Consider the following 20,035-nt stretch of genomic DNA (forward strand, 5'->3'; position numbering starts at 1 on the left):
AAGTTAAGTCCTTTTATAATGTTAATTCCAAGAGACTCTAAGTTGACTTGCTTATATATTGAACTTTGTTTCAATGAATATTGAATTTCTTAGGAATGGAAAGTATGTCTGAATTACATGGAATAGGGCATATGTCCACATCATACAGATTTTTGTTGCTAATTACATTTTATTTTATATATGACAATTGGAAAGATCTGATATAGTCAGGGAAATTTTTTGAATATTGATAAATATTTTCAAGGTAGAAACTTGTAATTTTAACTCAATGTAATAATCAAGAAATCATTATATAGGTTTCGCTACAAGAAAGAATTTTTACCTCCAGTAGGTTTGTTCAACATATAACATGGTTATATTACAACTTTAGACTAAGGAGAAATTTTCATTATCACTCTTTTTCTTTTGATTTGATATTTATTTAAAAGACCAAAGTTTATGCAATAGCTACATCACTATGTTATATAAATGATTAAATGAGTATGCCTTGAGGGGAGTCATGTAGAAAATTCATTTGTGAACTGAGGTGGTCAGATGGATCTTGTCAAAGAGATCCTTGAAAATATGCCAGTCTGATAGTGTCAACACATCATTAAAGGGTCTTAAAAGCACTGCATGTGTGAACAGCCTTACTTGGGCCTGGTGGTATTTAATATCCAGTAGAGTTCCATCAAAAATGAATTTAAGAAACCATGCTACAGTGATTATAGTACTATTAAGACTTTAGAGAATAATTAAAAGTTTGCAATTATATATTTGTGTGTGTATTCTACATCTATATGCATATTTATATACATAGAATTATAAGTGTGTTTTATAGAGAGTATAAGAAATTGCCAGAGGTAATTTTGACTATTCAGAATTTTAACCTTACAGGCTGACTCCAGTACCCAGTCTCTGAATAAGATAGGAGACTGCTGAATAGACACTAATGTTTGCCATTTGCTGTTGTGAGAGAGTGTGTGTGTGTGTGTGTGTTAACCTCCCAAGAGAACCTCTAATTACTTTGTATGTATATGTGTATATGTAGAATTATACCAATGTAAAATAAATACTGGTATTTTTGTTCAGGCAACTCGGTGTAACTGCCACCAAAAATCTAAAGAAGGAAAATGCACATATGCTGATAAATACACCCAAACACCTTGGAGAAGAATTCCTGTAAGTAGTATATGCCCTTAACGGCTTACATTTTTCATGTTTAATTCTACTCTTTATTCTAATCTGTAATAACTTTGAATCTGCCATGGCTGTTAAATTTTTTTAGGTAAGTGGATTTTTCTTATTTCTTAAGTGTTACGTGCTTTCTACTACTTTTGTGTGTCTTATGTAAGTGTGCTTTAATAGCTTTTCCATTCTGCACACTGTAGCGTATTTTATTTGAACATCCAATCTCTTCTCATTGCATGTATTTATGAGAGTAGTATTTCCCCATGCCCTAAAAGAAACAAATGTCAAAAATGCCCTCTTTCATCATTAGTAGCACATGACCCTGAAAATCTATGTGTATTCTTTTTTTGTTGAAATTTTTCAAATGTATTCTGTTGTTATAATTTCTCAAATATTAGGGCTTTTAGGAAGTATAAATTCATTAAGATATAGACTGTGAAAGTTATGTTTTAGTCATGGTTGGGCAAAGGTTTCTTGTAAACACTAGAAAGTAATCATGCATTCATGCTTCTTTGTTGTTTTTAAAAAAAATTTAGTGCCAAAATATACTGACTATAATTTTATCTGAGTTCTGGACTCAACTGAGGATGTGCCTGAGCTAAAGAATTAGCATATGGCTATCAGTCATCATCCTAATTTATGGTGCCACCTAATAGACGTTTCCTGTTAAGATAAACCTATTAAGCAGGACTCTTCTTTTGCCTTATTTTAGCAGTGGAATCCTAGTAACACAAATGAACAGTCAATTTTAATGGTTAATGTAATCAACAATCCAATTTTTTAAAACTTAGCTAAGAAGTTTTAAACCTTTAAAGTTTATAAACCTTTTAAGTTTATAAAACACTTCTCATCTAAAAAGTAATTATTTTTTGTTTGCTCTGTATAAGGTATAGTGTTAATAATTAATTTATTCAACAAAAGGTTGGTGACCCTCTCCAATATTGGTCAGTTATTAGGTTCTTGAAGTAGAAGTGGGGAATTAGGGAAGGAAATAACACAGATGAATAAAGATTCCTTCATTAACAAGTGATTATTAAAGGAACTGGTGATGTGATATAGTTAATGAATAGTAAGTTCTATAAGGTTCAGAGGATTGGGAAAGTCTGATTCAAAGAAGCAAGGATCTTGGTGAAGAAGGTGAAGGTAGTGGTTGAATCATAGGAAGAAAAAGATGGCAGCAGATGGAGATGATGTAATATTTCTTTCATATCAAAGGACGTGGGAACTTACCTGTTCAGAGGCAATTGTGGGTAGGATAAAAAGAGGGAAAAGACCTGCTAGAGAAGATGGTGCCTTTCGAGGAGAGTAGATAGTCTGCTTCTGACCAAATATTCTCATCTGAGGAACAGAGTACCCAGATAAGATGATGAAATGGAGAATTTGGAAAGAACAGTGTGGAAGGTACCTAACCATTCACACAAAAGTAAGTGAAGAGACTTAAGAATACTGCGAGAAGGTGGTGATTATGGGAGAAATCAAGGTTAATTTTAAATATGTAAACTATAAAACTTTATTTTTAAAGATAGTGTGACATTACTAATCCATGTACCAGCATGTAATAAAAACCATTATCTTGAACTGGATTATAAGATTTTTTCATGTGTTTCCAATATTGTTTCAGAAGCATTTAATATCAGTATTTGAATATCTGAATAGTCATTTTACATATTAAGTAAATTCTAAATGTTCATGGTAAATACTTTTTATAGAACATTTGTTTGAACTTCTTAAATTGGCTAGAGAAGCCAAAATATCAGAAAACATTTCTAAAGTCACACCATCAAATCTCTTATTTATCTCCTGAATCTCAAGGAAAGGATTGTGAAATGGACACAAGATTGACCTGGTCTGTTCTTAGTGATGGAGCCTCATCTACTGGGAAAGCTCAGTGCTACAGTGTCAAGTGCCACAGACTCCTTTGGGAGCAAGAAAGACCATTCCAGAAGGCTTTCTAAGCTCTCCCAGAAAAGGGAGGAATATGCATACTGATCAGGAATCAGGAAAAGTTCTATCTTCTCAGGGCTAAGATTAAAATTTCCCCATCCTCTAACTTCAGGTGATAACCCCTCTCAGTTCTAATCTCTGCTTTAAGAAAAAACAACTATCTGAGGGAAGAGCTGTAAGGGTTCTGGAGGACTTGGCTCACAGTTTCTTGTCTTATCCCACACTGGTCTCAGTAGGCTTTGAGAAAAATTAAGCTTCCTCTAAAACCCTGAGTTCAGACACTCCTGTTTTTCATGATTTTTTGTTCCTTTTTTGTTTTTGTTTTCTGGGTTTTTAAAAAAATTAATTAGGATATTATTCATACTGTTAAAACTCTGTCAGATACCCCGTTTTCCTACAAGTAAGTTTTTTTCACTTGGGTGGGATACAGTCATATACATACCTATAGCTGTTTTTTTTATACACAACCACTCTGGTTTCTCTAGTAGAAAGCATCTCATATCTACTACTTCATCTTAAAAGTTATACAATTTAAACTAAACTCAAATAAGCTAAAGGTCCTTTCCTGCCCAGAGCTTAGGGAACTTGTTGGTATCAACTAAGAAAGAATTATGTTCTCTCTGCAGTCTAGATTGTGCTCCAGTAGAAATACAGTGTGAGCTACATATTTAATTTAAATGTTCTAGTATCCAAATTGAAGCAAAATAAAAAGAAACATGCAGAATTAATTTTACTAAAGTATTTTATTTTATCCAATACCATTTGCACATATAATCAGTATAAGAACATATTGAGGTAATTTTACATTCTGTATTTTTTTTGGCTTTTGTGCTAAGTCTTTGACAGTTGGAATACGTTTTATGTTTATAACACATTCCACAATTCAATAGCCCATGTGGCTAAGAGCAACCATATTGGACAGTGCCGTTCTATATGTAGGTCATTGGTTTTGGCTTTAAATTTGAACTAAACAGGAATTGACAAAAAAAATAATTAACTCCTTCAACATTTAAGCCATAGGTCAATTTATACATTAATTCAACGAACTTTGACTGGTTTTTCTGTATTTCAGTCCCAGTGCTGAGGCTTTGGATTCTAAATCCAAGCCATTGCCTGATTCTAAGTTTATGATCCATCCCTTTTGTACAAACAGCAAAGGGTAGGTCAGAAATGATTGAACCGTGAGGCTCTGTTTCTGGACCAGAGGATGGTGGACATGTCTTCCCAATTTGGGGACTAGACCTTCTGGCTCTCAAATCCCTCTTTAAACTGTAATGCTATCTGGCAGTCTTGAGTTAAGGACTATAGTATATTCTAACACTCACTGTTGGAACAGATCCAGCCACTGGGGACTTTTTCTTTCTTTGTTTCTGCTGTCCTTTGGCTCAAGATCAGGTCTCCCACCCTTTCCTTACATTTTGTAAATCCTAAATGTTCTAAGTTTCTAAATTAGGTTCTTCCCTACATGTTACCTTTTGTGTAGAAACACTTCCAGTAGACATGGAATCATGGAGAGTTAGCATTGCTGTTCCTCTGTGCTGCAGCTTAGTGTTGCTCAGAGGTCTGCTGTCTCTGAAGTTGCCTGGTCTCAATGTTCAGTTAATTATCTATTTTACTACTGAAAGGAATATATAATGTTTCTTCTTTTCATACTCAAGGTAAATACCTTTAGCTTGTAGACCTAAGAAAATAGCACCCTACTGATGTAATAAGCATTTCAAATAACTTTTCTACTACTTTAATGTGCACTATGGTTTTATTCCTCTACTTGTTTTTTCTTTTTTTACCTTTTATTTTAAATACCTATAGTTCCATAGTAAGTTGCAAAAATAGTACAGAAAGATCCATGCATCTTTCACCCAGTATCCCACAATAGTTACATTTTACATAACTGTGGTACAGTATCAATTCCAGGAACTTGACATTAGTGTATGTGTAGTTCTGTGCCATTTTATCAGTATGTAGATTCTTGCAGCAGTTTTTTCAGATACAGAATTATTATACCACTACAGAGTTCTCTCTTGTGTGCTACTACAATTCTTAGCCCCTGGCAACCACGAATCTGTTTTCCATACCTATAATTTTGTCTTTTCAAGAATTTTATGCAAATGATAGTATATAGTGTGTGAACTTTTGAGACTGGTTTTTTTTGCTCCACATCATACCCTGTATATCCATCCAAAAAGTTGTGTCTATCAGTAATTTGTTCCTTTTTATTATCAAGTATTATCAAGTATCAAGATAGGGATGTTTCACGTTTTGTTCAAGCACTTACCTATTGAGAGACAGTTTGGTAGTTTCCAGTTTTGCCTATTACAAATAAAGCTGTTATGAATATTTGTGTAGAGGGTCTTGTGTAGATGTAGGTTTTCATTTCTCTGGGATAAATACCCAGTAGTGTGATTATCAGGTCATATGGTAACTCTATGTTTAGTTTTCAAAGAAACCCCCAAACAGTTTGCCAGCACCAACTGTGACAGTTTAGTCTCATCAACACTGTGTGAGTGATCCACTTTTGCTGCATCCTCACCAGATTTAGTAATGTTATGATTCTTTTTATTTTAGCTATTCTGGTAGGTATACAGTAGTATCTCACTGTAGTTTTAATTTATATTTCCCTAATGGCTAACAGTCTTTTTAATGTCTTTTTGTGTGCCTGTTCGCCATCTTCATTGAAGTTTCTTTTCATGTCTTTTTTCCCATTTTCTAATTGGGTTGATTATTTTTCTATGTTGAAGTTTAGCATTCTTTGTATATTCTTGACAGGGGTTCTTGGTCAGGAAGGTGGTTTACAGTATTTTTCCCCCCAGTAGTATGTCTTTTCATCCTGTTCAGAGTCTTTCACACTGCAAAAGATTTAAATTTTGATGAAGTCCAATTTACTGATTTTTTTTTTATGGATTGTGTTATGTCTAAACACTTCACCAAGCCAGAGACACTGAAAATTTTGTTTTCTTGTAAAATGCTTATAATTTTACATTTTACATTTAAATTTGTGACCCGTTTGGGTTAACTTATATGTAAGATATGAAGTTTAAGTTAAAATTCATTATTTTCCAATGAATATCCAATTGTTTTGCACCTTTATTTACAACTATCGTTTATTGAGTTGCTTAGCATCTTTGTCAAAAAATCAGTTGACTGTACTTGTGTGGCTCTACTTCTGGGTTCTCTATTCCATTGATCTGTGTGTCTACCTTTCCACCAATACCACACTATCTTGATTGCTGTAGCTATGTGTCTTAAATTGGGTAGAATGAGTCTTCTTACTTTATTACTCTTTTTCAAAATTGTTTATATATTCTAGTTCCTTTGCTTTTCCACATAATTTTAGAAAAAGCTTGTCTATATCTGAAAAACAACTTGCCAGTATTTTGACAGGAAATGTGTTTTACCTAAATATCATTTTGGAATTAACATCTTTAGTATATTGAATCCTCCATTCCATGAATAAGGTACTTGTTTCCTTTAATTTAAATCTTCTATTTATTTAGTCAGCATTATCTAGTTTGCAGAATATAAGTTCTGCATATGCTTTCTTACATTTATTAAGTATTTCATTTTAGGAGGGTGTTTATAACTGGTATTTATTGTATTTTAAATTCAGTTTCATTGCTGGTACTTTCAGTGTTCATTTCTGGTATTTAAAAATACAGTTGATTTTGTTTATGGATCTTGTATATTGTGAACTTCCTAAGTTCACATATTAGTTCTGGGAATTTTTCTGTAGATTGGGATTTTCTATGTGGACTGTCATATCATATGCAAATAGAAATATGTTTTAATTTTTTATCTCTGTGTCTTTTATTTCTTTTGCTTTGCAATATGCTACTGCTTAGGACTTCCAATAATATGCTGGAAAAGAATAGTGAAAGTGGACATTGTTGCTGTGTTCCTCATCTAAGGGGAAGCATTCAATCTTTGACTACTAAGTTAATGTTAGATGTAGATATTTAAGAGATTTTTTTTATCAAGTTGAGGAACTTCTACTTCTAGATTGCTGAGAGTTTTTCATCATAGGTGTGTTAGGTTATACTAAATACCTTTTCTATATAATATATAAGAACACATGATTTTTGTACTTTAGCCTATTGATTGCATTGACTGATTTTTGAATAATGACTCAGTCTTATTGCCCTAGATGCTACTCAGTCATGGTATATAATTCTTCTATGTATTTCTGAATTCTGTTCATTAATATTTTGTTAAGGATTGTTTCTGTATTGATGAGAGATAATAATCTGTATTTTTCTTTTTGTATTATCTTTGGTTTTGTCAGTAATTCTGGCCTCATAAATGATTAGAAAATGTTCTTTCCTCTTCTACTTTCTGAAAGAGATTGTGTAGAGTTGGTGTTAATTCTTTTTTAAATATTTGGTACTTTCCCAGTGAAGCTATCTGGATCTGGAGATTTCTTTTCGTGTTATTTTAAAATTCTCATAGACCTATTCAAATTACCTCTTCATCTCAGATGAGTTTTCAGTTTGTGGTTTTGAGAAATTAGTCCGTTTCTCCTCAGCTGTCAAATTTATGCCTGTGAAAGTATTAAACTTTTTAATATCTAGAGGATCTTTGTTGATACCTTGTTTCAGTCCTGATTTTCATAATTTGTGTCTTTTTTATCAGTTTTAGTAGTTTGTCAATTTTATTGAACTTTTCAAAGAACCAACTTTTTCTTTCCTTGATTACCTCTTTTTCACTTTGTTCAATTTCAATATTTTATGCTCCTGTTGTATTCTTTTTTCAACTTTCGGTGTATTTTAGCCTTTTTTCCCCCAAGTTCCTTTTTTTTTTTTTTGAGAGAGCATCTCTCATATTTATTGATCAAATGGTTGTTAACAGAAATAAAATTCTGTATAGAGGACTCAATGCTCAATGTACAATCATTAATCCACCCCAAGCCTAATTCTCGTCAGTCTCCAATCTTCTGAAGCATAGCGAACAAGTTCTTACATGGTGAACAAGTTCTTACATAGTGAATAAGTTCTTACATGGTGAACAGTACAAGGGCATTCATCACAGAAACTTTCAGTTTTGATCACACATTATGAACTATAAATAATCAGGTCAAATATGAATATTCATTTGATTTTTATACTTGATTTATATGTGAATCCCACATTTCTCCCTTATTATTATTATTATTATTTTCTTTTTTTTTTTTTAATAAAATGCTGAAGTGGTAGGTAGATGCAAGATAAAGGTAGAAAACATAGTTTAGTGCTGTAAGAGGGCAAATGTAGATGATCAGGTGTGTGCCTATGGATTAAGTATTAATCCAAGCTAGACAAGGGCAGCAAAACATCCGTGGATGCAGAAGATTTCTCTCAAAATAGTGGGGGTGAGGTTCTGAGCCTCACCTCTGTTGATCCCCAATTTCTCACCTGATGGCCCCCCTGCAACTGTGCCTGTCTTAGGTTGTTCCTCCCTTGAGGAATCTTACCCGTGTCTGGCTAACCAGTCATCTTCTGGGGCCATACAGGGAAATGTAAAGTTGGTAAGTGAGAGAGAAGCCATATTGTTTGAAAAGGTTAGCTTTTTACTTCTTTGCAGATTTATGCCCTGTGGCTTCTATGCCCAGCACTTGTCTCGAGGTATCTTTACCACCTGGAGGAATTATGATACTCGGTAAATTTGATATGAGGCACGAATTCTATTTAAGGGTTGTAATTAGGAAGGAAGAAGAAAAGCTATAGAGGTAGCATATGGAAGAAAACATGGGAGGATTGATTATTTCTTTGACATATCTTCTTGTAGAGTACCTTAAGTATGTATAGGTTTTAAACTACTAACTTGCACATGCATATTAACATAATAGGAATACGGTGACATAAACAAAGCAAATCTATAAATACCATCCATCTCCAGTGAAGCCAAGAAAACCATTTAGGCACCCTAGGCATTTGTGAAAATTTGTCTATGATATTATGGATATTGTCCAACTGTACTTGAACAGTCTGAGAGAAATCAGAGAAATTAAAGCAACCCATTTCTGGGATCTGTTCACATCCCGTATGTTCTTTTAACTGTAGATAGTCTATAGTCGTAAGATTTTGGAGCACTACAACTTGCACCCCTCCCAACTCCTGGTTGAGTTCCAACAGTACAGATCTGGTCAAATTCGTTGTCTCACTGTATGCACATGCCAGCCTAGACATCGCCCTCCTCATTCCAATGGCAAGTCCAGGAAACGGTGGGGTGGACACAGCCACAACCGCAGCATCGTCCAGATCCCTGTGGAGGCTTTTTGATGATCATCCCCCGGCACGAGTCCTCCAGAGAGTGCTGATGCCGGAAGCTCCTTCTCATATCCTTTCTTAGTTCATTTTCTGGGTAGCAAGCTAGGCCTTGATCTTCTGCATAGAAACAAACAGACCCTTTGTCCACACTTTGACATGCCCTCTATCCCACTGTGTAGAACTCATTGGAGGTCAGCACACAGGAACTGCTTTTTTTTTTTTTTTTATTAAGAGAAAGGAATCTTATCAGAAAAGAGTACCTCCATAGCTGATCATCTGACACCCTTTAAGTGATCAACATTAAGGATATTTAAAGCATGCATTGATCTTTGATTTACCAATAGTTTTATTCTATCAAGGAGTAATCCCCCTTTTCTTTCTTTCTTTTTTTTAATTTTTTTTATTTATTTTTTTTAATCTTTAATCTATGTTTACTATGCTCTCCCCTATATTAGGTCCCACCTAAAAACCACATTACGGTTACTATCCATCAGCTTAGCAACATGTTGTAGAATCACTACTTGTCCTCTCTGTGTTGTACAGAACACCCTCCCCTTTCTCCCTCCCCCGCCATGCATGCTAATCTTAATACCCCCCTTCTTCTTCCCCCCCTTATCCCTCCCTACCCACCCATCCTCCCCAGTTCCTTTACCTTTGGTACCTGTTAGTCCATTTTTGGGTTCTATAATTCCGCTGCTGTTTCGTTCCTTCAGTTTTTCCTTTGTTCTTATACTCCTCAGATGAGTGAAATCATTTGGTATTTCTCTTTCTCCACTTGGCATATTTCACTGAGCATAATACTCTCCAGCTCCATCCATGTTGCTGCAAATGGTTGGATTTTTCCACTTCTTATGGCTGAGTAGTATTCCATTGTGTTTATGTACCACATCTTCTTTATCCATTCATCTACCAATGGACATGTAGGTGTTTTCCAATTCTTGGCTATTGTAAATAGTGCTGCAATAAACATAGGGGTGCATCTGTCTTTCTCAAACTTGATTGCTGCATTCTTAGGGTAAATTCCTAGGAGTGGAATTCCTGGGTCAAATGGTAGGTCTGTTTTGAGCATTTTGATGAACCTCCATACTGCTTTCCACAATGGTTGGACTAATTGACATTCCCACCAGCAGTGTAGGAGGGTTCCCCTTTCTCCACAGCCTTGCCAACATTTGTTGTTGTTTGTCTTTTGGATGGCAGCTCTCCTTACTGGTGTGAGGTGATACCTCATTGTAGTTTTAATTTGCATTTCTCTGATAATTAGCGATGTGGAGCTTCTTTTCATGTGTCTGTTGGCCATCTGCATTTCTTTTTTAGAGAGCTGTCTGTTCAGTTCCTCTGCCCATTTTTTAATTGGGTTATTTGTTTTTTGTTTCTTGAGGCATGTGAGCTCTTTATATATTCTGGACGTCAAGCCTTTATCGGATTTGTCATTTTCAAATATATTCTCCCATACTGTAGGGTTCCTTTTTGTTCTATTGATGGTGTCTTTCACTGTACAGAAGCTTTTCAGCTTAATGTAGTCCCACTTGCTCATTTTTGCTGTTGTTTTCCTTGCCCGGGGGGGGGATATGTTCAAGAAGAGGTCACTCATGTTTATGTCTAAGAGGTTTTTGCCTATGTTTTTTTCCAAGAGTTTAATGGTTTCATGACTGACATTCAGGTCTTTGATCCATTTTGAGGTTACCTTTGTATATGGGGTTAGACAATGGTCCAGTTTCATTCTCCTACAGGTAGCTGTCCAGTTTTGCCAGCACCATCTGTTGAAGAGACTGTCATTTTGCCATTGTATGTCCATGGCTCCTTTATCAAATATTAATTGACCATATATGTTTGGGTTAATGTCTGGAGTCTCTAATCTGTTCCACTGGTCTGTGGCTCTGTTCTTGTGCCAGTACCAAATTGTCTTGATTACTATGGCTTTGTAGTAGAGCTTGAAGTTGGGGAGTGAGATCCCCCCTACTTTATTCTTCTTTTTCAGGATTGCTTTGGCTATTTGGGGTCTTTGGTGTTTCCATATGAATTTTTGAATTATTTGTTCCAATTCATTGAAGAATGTTGCTGGTAATTTGAGGGGGATTGCATCAAATCTGTATATTGCTTTGGGCAGGATGGCCATTTTGACAATATTAATTCTTCCTAGCCATGAGCATGGATGAGTTTCCATTTATTAGTGTCCCCTTTAATTTCTCTTAAGAGTGACTTGTAGTTTTCAGAGTATAAGTCTTTCACTTCTTTGGTTAGGTTTATTCCTAGGTATTTTATTCTTTTTGATGCAATGGTGAATGGAATTGTTTTCCTTATTTCTCTTTCTATTGGTTCATTATTAGTGTATAGGAAAGCTACATATTTCTGTGTGTTAATTTTTTATCCTGCAACTTTGCTGTATTCCGATATCAGTTCTAGTAGTTTTGGAGTGGAGTCTTTAGGGTTTTTTATGTACAGTATCATATCATCTGCAAATAGTGACAGTTGAACTTCTTCTTTACCAATCTGGATTCCTTGTATTTCTTTGTTTTGTCTGATTGCCGTGGCTAGGACCTCCAGTACTATGTTAAATAACAGTGGGGAGAGTGGGCATCCCTGTCTGGTTCCCGATCTCAGAGGAAATGCTTTCAGCTTCTCGCTGTTCAGTATAATGCTGGCTGTGGGTTTATCATATATGGCCTTTATTATGTTGAGGTACTTGCCCTGCATTCCCATTTTGCTGAGAGTTTTTATCATGAATGGAAGTTGACTTTTGTTGAATGCTTTTTCTGAGTCTGTGGAGATGATCATGTGGTTTTTGTCCTTTTTGTTGATGTAGTGGATGATGTTGATGGATTTTCAAATATTGTACCATCCTTGCATCCCTGGGATGAGTCCCACTTTATCATGGTATGTGATTGGTTTGCTAATATTTTGTTGAGTATTTTTGCATCTATGTTCATGAGGGATATTGGTCTGTAATTTTCTTTTTTTTTTTTTGTGGTGTCTTTGCCTGGTTTTGGTATTAGAGTGATCTTGACCTTGTAGAATGAGTTTGGGAGTATTCCCTCCTCTTCTACTTTATGGAAAACTTTAAGGAGGATGGGTATTAGATCTTCAGTAAATGTTTGGTAAAATTCAGCAGTGAAACCATGAGGTCCAGGAGTTTTGTTCTAAGATATTTTTTTGATTACCAATTCAATTTCTTTGCTGGTAATTGGTCTATTCAGATTTTCTGTTTCTTCTTGGGTCAGCTTTGGAAGTTTGTATTTCTCTAGAAAGTTGTCCATTTCTTCTAGGTTATCCAGTTTGTTACCATATAATTTTTCATAGTATTCTCTCATAATTCTTTGTATTTCTGTGGTGCCCATAGTGATTTTTCCTTTCTCATTTCTGATTCTGTTTATGTGTGTATACTCTCTTTTTTTCTTCATAAGTCTGGCTGGGGTTTATCTATACATTGTTTATTTTCTCGAAGAGCCAGCTCCTGCTTTCATTGATTCTTTCTATTGTTTTATTCTTCTCAATTTTATTTCTGCTTTAATCTTTATTATGTCCCTCCTTCTACTGACTTTGGGCCTCATTTGTTCTTCCTTTTCTAGTTTCATTAATTTTGCATTTAGACTGTTCATTTGGGATTGTTCTTCTTTCTTGAGGTAGGCCTGTATTGCAATATGTTTTCCTTTTAGCAGAGCCTTTGCTGCATCCCACAGATTTTGCGTTGTTACATTATTGTTGTCATGTGTCTCCATATATTCCTTGATCTCTGCTTTTATTCATCAATCCATTGATTATATAGGAGCATGTTATTAAGCCTTCATGTGTTTTGGGGCATTTTCATTTTTTGTATGTAATTTATTTCTAGTTTCATACCTTTGTGATCTGAGAAGGGGGTTGGTACAATTTCAATCTTTTTGAATTTACTGAGGATCTTTTTGTGGCCTAGTATATGATCTATTCTTGATAATGTTCCATGTGCACTTGAGGAGAATGTGTATCCTGTTGATTTTTGATGGAGTGTTTTGTAGATGTGCGTTAGGTTCATCTGTTCTAATACGTTGTTCAGTGCCTCTGTCTCTACTTATTTTCTGTCTGGTTGATCTGTCCTTTGGAGTGAGTAGAGTGTTGAACTCTCCTAAAATGACTGCATTGCATTCTATTTCCCCCTTTAATTCTGTTAGTATTTGTTTCATATATGTAGGTGATCCAGTGTTGGGTGGGTGCATAGATAGATATTTATAATAGTTATATCCTCTTGTTGGACTGACCCCTTTATGATTATGTAATGTCCTTCTTTGTCTCTTGTTACTTTCTTTGTTTTGAAGTCTATTTTGTCTGATACAAGTGCTGCAACTCCTGCTTTTTTTCTCCCTATTAGTTGCATGAAATATCTTTTTCCATCTGTTTACATTCAGTCTGTGTATGTCTTTGGGTTTGAAGTGAGTCTCTTGTAGGCAGCATATAGATGGGTTTTTTATCCATTCAGTGACTCTGTCTTTTGATTGGTGCATTTAGAACATTTACATTTAGGGTGATTATTGATAGGTATGTCCTTATTGCCATTGCAGGCTTTGGATTCGTGGTTACCAAAGTTTCAAGGGTAATTCCCTTCTATCTAACAGTCTAAATTAACTCACTTTGTGTGCTATTACAGCACAATGTGAAGTTTCTGGTTTTTTTTCCTCCTTTTCTTCCTCCTCGATTCTTTGTATGTCATGAATCATATTCTGTACTCTTTGTCTATCCCTTAGGCGATATCTATTTAACCTTAGGAATACTTCCATCTATAGGAGTCCTTCCGAAATGCATTGTAGAGGTGATTTGTGGGAGGTAAATTCTCTCAACCTTTTCTTATCTGAAATTTGTTTAATCTCTCCTTCAAATTTAAATGATAACCTTGCCGGGTAGAGTATTCGTAGTTTGAGGCCCTTTGCTTCATTGCATTAAATATATCATGCACTCCCTTCTGGCCTGTAAGGTTTCTGTTGAGAAATCTGATGATAGCCTGATTGGTTTTCCTTTGCATGTGATCTTTTTTCTCTCTCCAGCTGCTTTTAAAAGTTGGTCTTTATCCTTGACCTTTGCCATTTTAATTATTATGTCTTGATATTGTCTTCCTTGGGTCACTTGGGTTGGGAAATCTGTGTACTTCGTTGGCTTGAGAGACTATCTCCTTCCCCACATTGGTGAAATTTTCAGCCATTACCTCCTCAATAACACTTTCTATCCTTTTTTCTTTATCTTCTCCTGGTACCCCTATAATATGAATATTGTTCCGTTTGGATTCGTCACACAGTTCTCTCAATATTCTTTCGTTCTTAGAGATTCTTTTTCCTCTCTGTGCCTCAACTTCGTTGTATTCTTCTCTAATTTCTATTGCATTTACTGTCTCTTCTACTACATCTAATTTCCTTTTAAATCCCTACATTGTATGTTTCATTTCAGATATGGAATTTCTTAATGATTGAATCTCCGACTTAAGTTCCTTCCTGAGTTCTTGAATATTTTTCTGTACCTCCGTAAGCATGTTTATAATTTTTATTTTGAACGGTCTTTCAGGCAGATTGGTGAGTTCAGTTTCATTTGACCCTTTCTCTGAGGTTTGTGAGATTTTGGTCTGAACCAGGTTCTTTTGACATTTCATATTTCTGTGTGGTGCCCACTAGTGCCCAGAAACTCCAGTCTCTGGAGCTGCTCAGCCCCTAGAGTGACTTTGGGGGCATAGGGGAGCAGCACTGGTGGGAGGACAGAGCTGTTTCCTGATTCCCGTCTGCGATGCCTGTCTACAGTGTCAGAGCCAGTGGGCCTAGCACACAGGTGTAAGCCTCTGTGCTTTGTGTCTCTAGCTGTTGTAGGCAGGGCCTCCCTCTGACTGGCCTGACGCCAGCACCATGACTGCAGGTTTGCAAACCGATGACAGCAGGCTAGGAGGAAGGCGCCACAGGCTTTGTGTCACAGTGAGGTGCCTTGGAGCTGAGTAGGCAGCCAAGGGGATGGGGCTCCTGCAGCTCCTCAATGTTCCCAACCAGCTGGGCAGAGCGCACCCAGACAACCTTGTCCACCTCTCCCCTCCCCCACACAGCTAGCTCCATGCAAACCCCATCCCTTCAGCAGCCCTCTCGCTGCTAGGAAGCATCTCATACCGCCTGCCTTTCCTCTGACACAGAGCGGCTGCGTGTGGATACCCTCCTCCAGAAACAGCCATAATCTCAGTCTCTCAAGCACTCCACCTGTTCAATCTTCCCAATGTCCAGAGCACCACACAGTGTAGGTTTCTGCTCACAAAGCAGATCTCCAGGGCTGGGTGCTCAGCAATTCTAGGCTTCTACCACCTTCCCATTCCATTTTTCTTCCTCCTTCCAGTGAGCTGGGGTGGGGGAAGGGCTTGGGTCCCACTGGATCAAGGCTTTCTTACGTTACCCTGTTTCGTGAGGTCTGCTCTGTTCATGAGGTCTGTATGCAGTCTGGTTCAGCCTTCTTGTTGCTATTTTAGGGTTAGTTGTATCAATTAACCACATTTTTATACTATTTTTGGTTTTGGGAGGAGTTCTCTGTCTCACCTCTCACGCTGCCATCTTGAATCCTCCTCCTGCATCCTCCATTTTTTGATATTATTTATTTTATAATCAGTGTACATGTGTGTTCTTTACCCCCCGTTGAGACTTATTTGACCCATGAATTATGTTGTTCAATATCCAAGTGTTTGGAGATTTTCATTCTGTATAATTTTAATTCTTTTAAATTTGTTGTGGTTTTTTATAGCCTTGACTATGGCCTGTTTTGGTAAATGTTCAGACTCTTGGAATAGTATGATTTTACTGTTGTTAGATGGAGTATTCATTCTATAAATGTTGATAGATCCTGATTGTTGAGGATATCCTTGAATTCTTCTGTATCATTGGTGATAATATTGTCTCCTTGTTTTATCAGTTGTTGACTCGTTTTAGTCCTATCATTTTTTGCTTCATGTATTGTACAGTTCTGTAGTTTGGTGCAAACACATGTAAGATCACTATGTTTTCTTGGTAGATTGACCCTTTTATCAGTATATAAGGTCCTTCTCTCGACCTGGTAATTGCTCTGAATCTTTACCTGATATTAATATAGCCACTCTTGCTTTCTTTTGATTTTTGAGAATGGTATATTTTTGTCCTGTTTTACTTTAAAATACATATATTGTTATATATAAAGTAAATTTCTTGTACCCTGCAGATTTTGGGGTCATGATTTTTTTATCCACTCAGCCAATCTGTCTTTTCATTGGTACCTATACACCCTTTTATATTTAATATAATTACTGATATGTTAGGGCTTAAGTCTATCACTTTATTTTTTGTTTTGTTGCCTTTCTTCTTTATTTTCCTTTCTTTTTCTTGGGTAACTTGTATCTCTTTAAGAATCCCATTTTGATTTATGTATAGTATTTTGAATGTATCTCTTTGTATAGAAATGTTATGGTTGCTCTAGGTATTATGTGATATGTAGAACTTTACATAGTCTACTAAGTATAGAAACCTTGCCTCCCTTTAAGTCTCTTCCTTTCCTCCATTTATAATACAAGTGTCTTAAACATTTCCTATAGATACTCTGAAAACTACGTAAGACACTATTAGAGCCAGATGAAAGTGGAAGCTGTTTCTTATGGGAATGGTGCTGAGGCTGCACTGTTTCCCATGGCATTTACCAAGTTATTGTGTACAAGTTTTGTGTATTCCTGTGCTACTTCTTTCTTGGTCCTTTGGCAGGTACAGGTTTATTTAAGACTTTTTTTGTTTTTGTTTTTGTCTGTGTCCATTGACATTTCTGGGTACTGGCTTCTCCATTATGAACTCTGGGATACATTAGGCAATTCTCTATCATATTTTCCCTCAAATTGTAAGGTCCCTAGCTGGTCTGCTTCTTTGCTGTATCCTTCAAAGTTATATATTTGTATTATATATAATGTCCAGGGTTTTTAACTGTATTTTATAGGAGGAAAAGGGAGAATTATATCTATTCCATCTTGTGCTGGACCTAGAAGTCCCTCTTCTTTTAAATTTTAATCACAGTATGTTGTTTCTACTCTGTGAAAGTCACTTAAGCTATAGTTGATACCAAAAAAAAGTAAGAAAGTTATTATTTTCAGGTGCTTTTCTTTGATAGGAGACTAAGAAAAATATTAAAGCCAATGCAATGAGAAGAGGAAGAAAAATTATCTAAGTATCCACCAAAAGATATTAGATGTTTATAAACAAAAGTGATCATATTTAACTTAGGCAGGATCAGGAAAAACTTGTAGGAGATGGTTTGAAGTAGGCTGGGAAGGCTGGATAGGATTTTGACAGATGGAGGTAGGTAAGTGGAAGGAGACGTTTCAACTGGCAGAAATAAAAATGAGTAATATCCTTTGCCTTTTTAGGCACAAACTCAAATGGCAACTGTTCAGTTTGCTTAATAAGTGACTGTCCCTTGGCTGTAGCCAGGAGAGCCATGTATGTACTTATTTCACAAAGTTGTTTCTCTTTCCTTCTCATGCTCAGGCCCATCCCAGAGGATGTGATTTGTTGGTTTGGGGAAAGCAAAGATGGGTATCATTGCTTTTGTTTTTTAAGATTCTTAGGAACACAGTAACTTGATTTAATTCAGTTTTTAGAATCTGCTGTGTGCTGGGGACTGTTAGGCAGAGAAGGTGTGACATTTAATACCTTTTAAAACTCCTGCCAAGTTCTAGGTATTGTGACATACACTTACACTTAAATTATTTCAAGAACTAATGATTTATCATAAATAATTTAATACAGATTGTTTTAAATGCCATATAAATGGAGTTGTAAAGTTAAAGACAATAATGACTATGGAATGGGAATAAGACATGCATGCGAGTATCTGAATTTTAAATACTAAAGTGAGAAATTTGGTGTATTTTTTTCTCACAGTTCTGGAGGCTGGGAGGTCGAATCAAGGCACCCACAGATTCCATGTCTTGTGGGGAGCTGCTTCTTAGTTCATAGACAACCATCTTCTCACTGTCTCCTTACATGATGGAAGGGGCAAAGAGGAATCTCTGGGAGGCATGTCTCTTACAAGGGCATTACATTACTATCACTCATGGGGACTCTACCCTCAAAACCTAATCACCTCCCAGAGGCCCCATCTCTAAATACTATCACACTGGGAGAATAAGTTTCAACATTTGAAATTGTGGGTGGACACAATGTTCAGTCTATAGCACATTCCAACCCTGCATCTTACAAATGAGGAAACAGACTCAGAGATCAATGACTTTCTCAGTTATGGGGTTTATGGAAAATCCAAGGAAAAATACAGTTCCCCTGAATTCCAATCAGTACTATTTCCACAAACCTACAGAGAAACATTTCATTGAGGAGTATCTGTCTGCTGTGGTTTACCCTGGGTACAAAATCCCCATTTGAAGATTTCTTTACCCAGAGCAGTAGGTAGAAGTGTACCCTTTTTTGGTTGAGGATTTGTTTTTGTAAAGCTTTTGAACCAAAACATTTCTGAAACGGTAAAATAGAGTTGTATCAGGTCATAACTGGAAAACCCCTTGGGATCAGCCTATTAAGTATTTTCTAAGCTGTATTCATAAACATCTATGGCTAAATTAAAGGATAAAGTATATGTAATAGTTGGAAAAGGTAGGATCTTTATTCTGTTTAGTTTCTTAGAGCTGTTTTTTCCCCTTCATAAACATAGAAAATGGATCTTTTTTTGTTTTTGTTTTATAGTAAGTGATATAGGATTACTTTTAAATAAATTTCTGATTATACTGAACTGAGCCAAGAAGAAATGTTGATACAGAGGTGGAAAAATTGTTTTTTGGACCAGTATTTATGAAATCTGTTAACACCAATAAACTATATTAGTAATCCTTTAATCATTTCTATGTCAGATAATTGTTCTGAAAACTATGCATGCTTCCCTTTGCAAACTGGGTGTGATGATGATTTGCAAGCTAGTTCTCCTTGATGATATCGTTGGTGTTTCAGTAATTTTATTTGTGGGTATATTTCAGTTGTTGAGGTTAGGAAGAGACATGATAGTCAATCTGTTTCTGCTTGTTAGACATTAAACTAATTCTTTCTTGAAGACCCAGCCAGTTCTATCTGGAAAGTGAGGAAATGAAAGTAAATGACATTTCAGGTGTATTCCATTTCTGCTATTCTGTGATTAAAGTATGGAAAGCTAAGAAACCACAAATTATTCATATTAAAAAGCATACACATATAAACCATGGCCTATATGTAATATTCTTGATACGGAACTCACAACATCCTAAGTCTTTTTAATGCTGTTGGTTTTATCTTCAGCTAATAATCTTTATTTTACCTGCTAATCCTTTGAAAACCTGTGATTTAAAAAGAAATAAACATTTTTTGTATGGTCATTTTTTGATGGCCTAATTTATAATTGATCAGGTTCTGTGTGTCTAACACTTAATGTCTGTTGCCCCTTTAAAATGCTTTCATTTTTTGCAAAAGACTGGAAGCTGCTACCTTAAAAAGAGATATTTGATGATAAATACAATGTATACCAGAAAGAATGTATTATTTCTTGTGTATTAAGTATAAATATTAGAGGAAAATTTTTTTTCTTATAATACATAAAAAATAACTAGGTTTGTATTATGATGTATTTTTAGTAATTTGAACTGCTTGTATTTAAAATAAATGAAATCTGCCTTCTCTTTAACACTACTATTGATATGTTTTTTTAAA

At 35.6% G+C, this 20,035-nt stretch overlaps 1 protein-coding gene across 16 annotated transcripts in view; it reads left to right on the plus strand.

Moving 5' to 3' along the window:
• The window catches only part of CCSER2 (coiled-coil serine rich protein 2), a 224,660-nt gene that overhangs the window by 188,041 nt on the left and 16,584 nt on the right, over positions 1-20,035 (plus strand). For 15 of the 16 annotated variants that reach the window (XM_073241107.1, XM_073241108.1, XM_073241109.1 and 12 more), the window contains one exon: positions 1,072-1,161. The exons of the other annotated variant lie outside the window; for it this stretch is intronic. In XM_073241107.1, the coding sequence (XP_073097208.1) occupies positions 1,072-1,161 (90 nt within the window). The remainder of the gene's footprint in view (positions 1-1,071; positions 1,162-20,035) is intronic. 16 annotated transcript variants of the gene reach the window in all.

Source organism: Manis javanica, chromosome 7, assembly GCF_040802235.1.
Source record: "Manis javanica isolate MJ-LG chromosome 7, MJ_LKY, whole genome shotgun sequence".
Taxonomy (NCBI): Eukaryota; Metazoa; Chordata; class Mammalia; order Pholidota; family Manidae; genus Manis; species Manis javanica.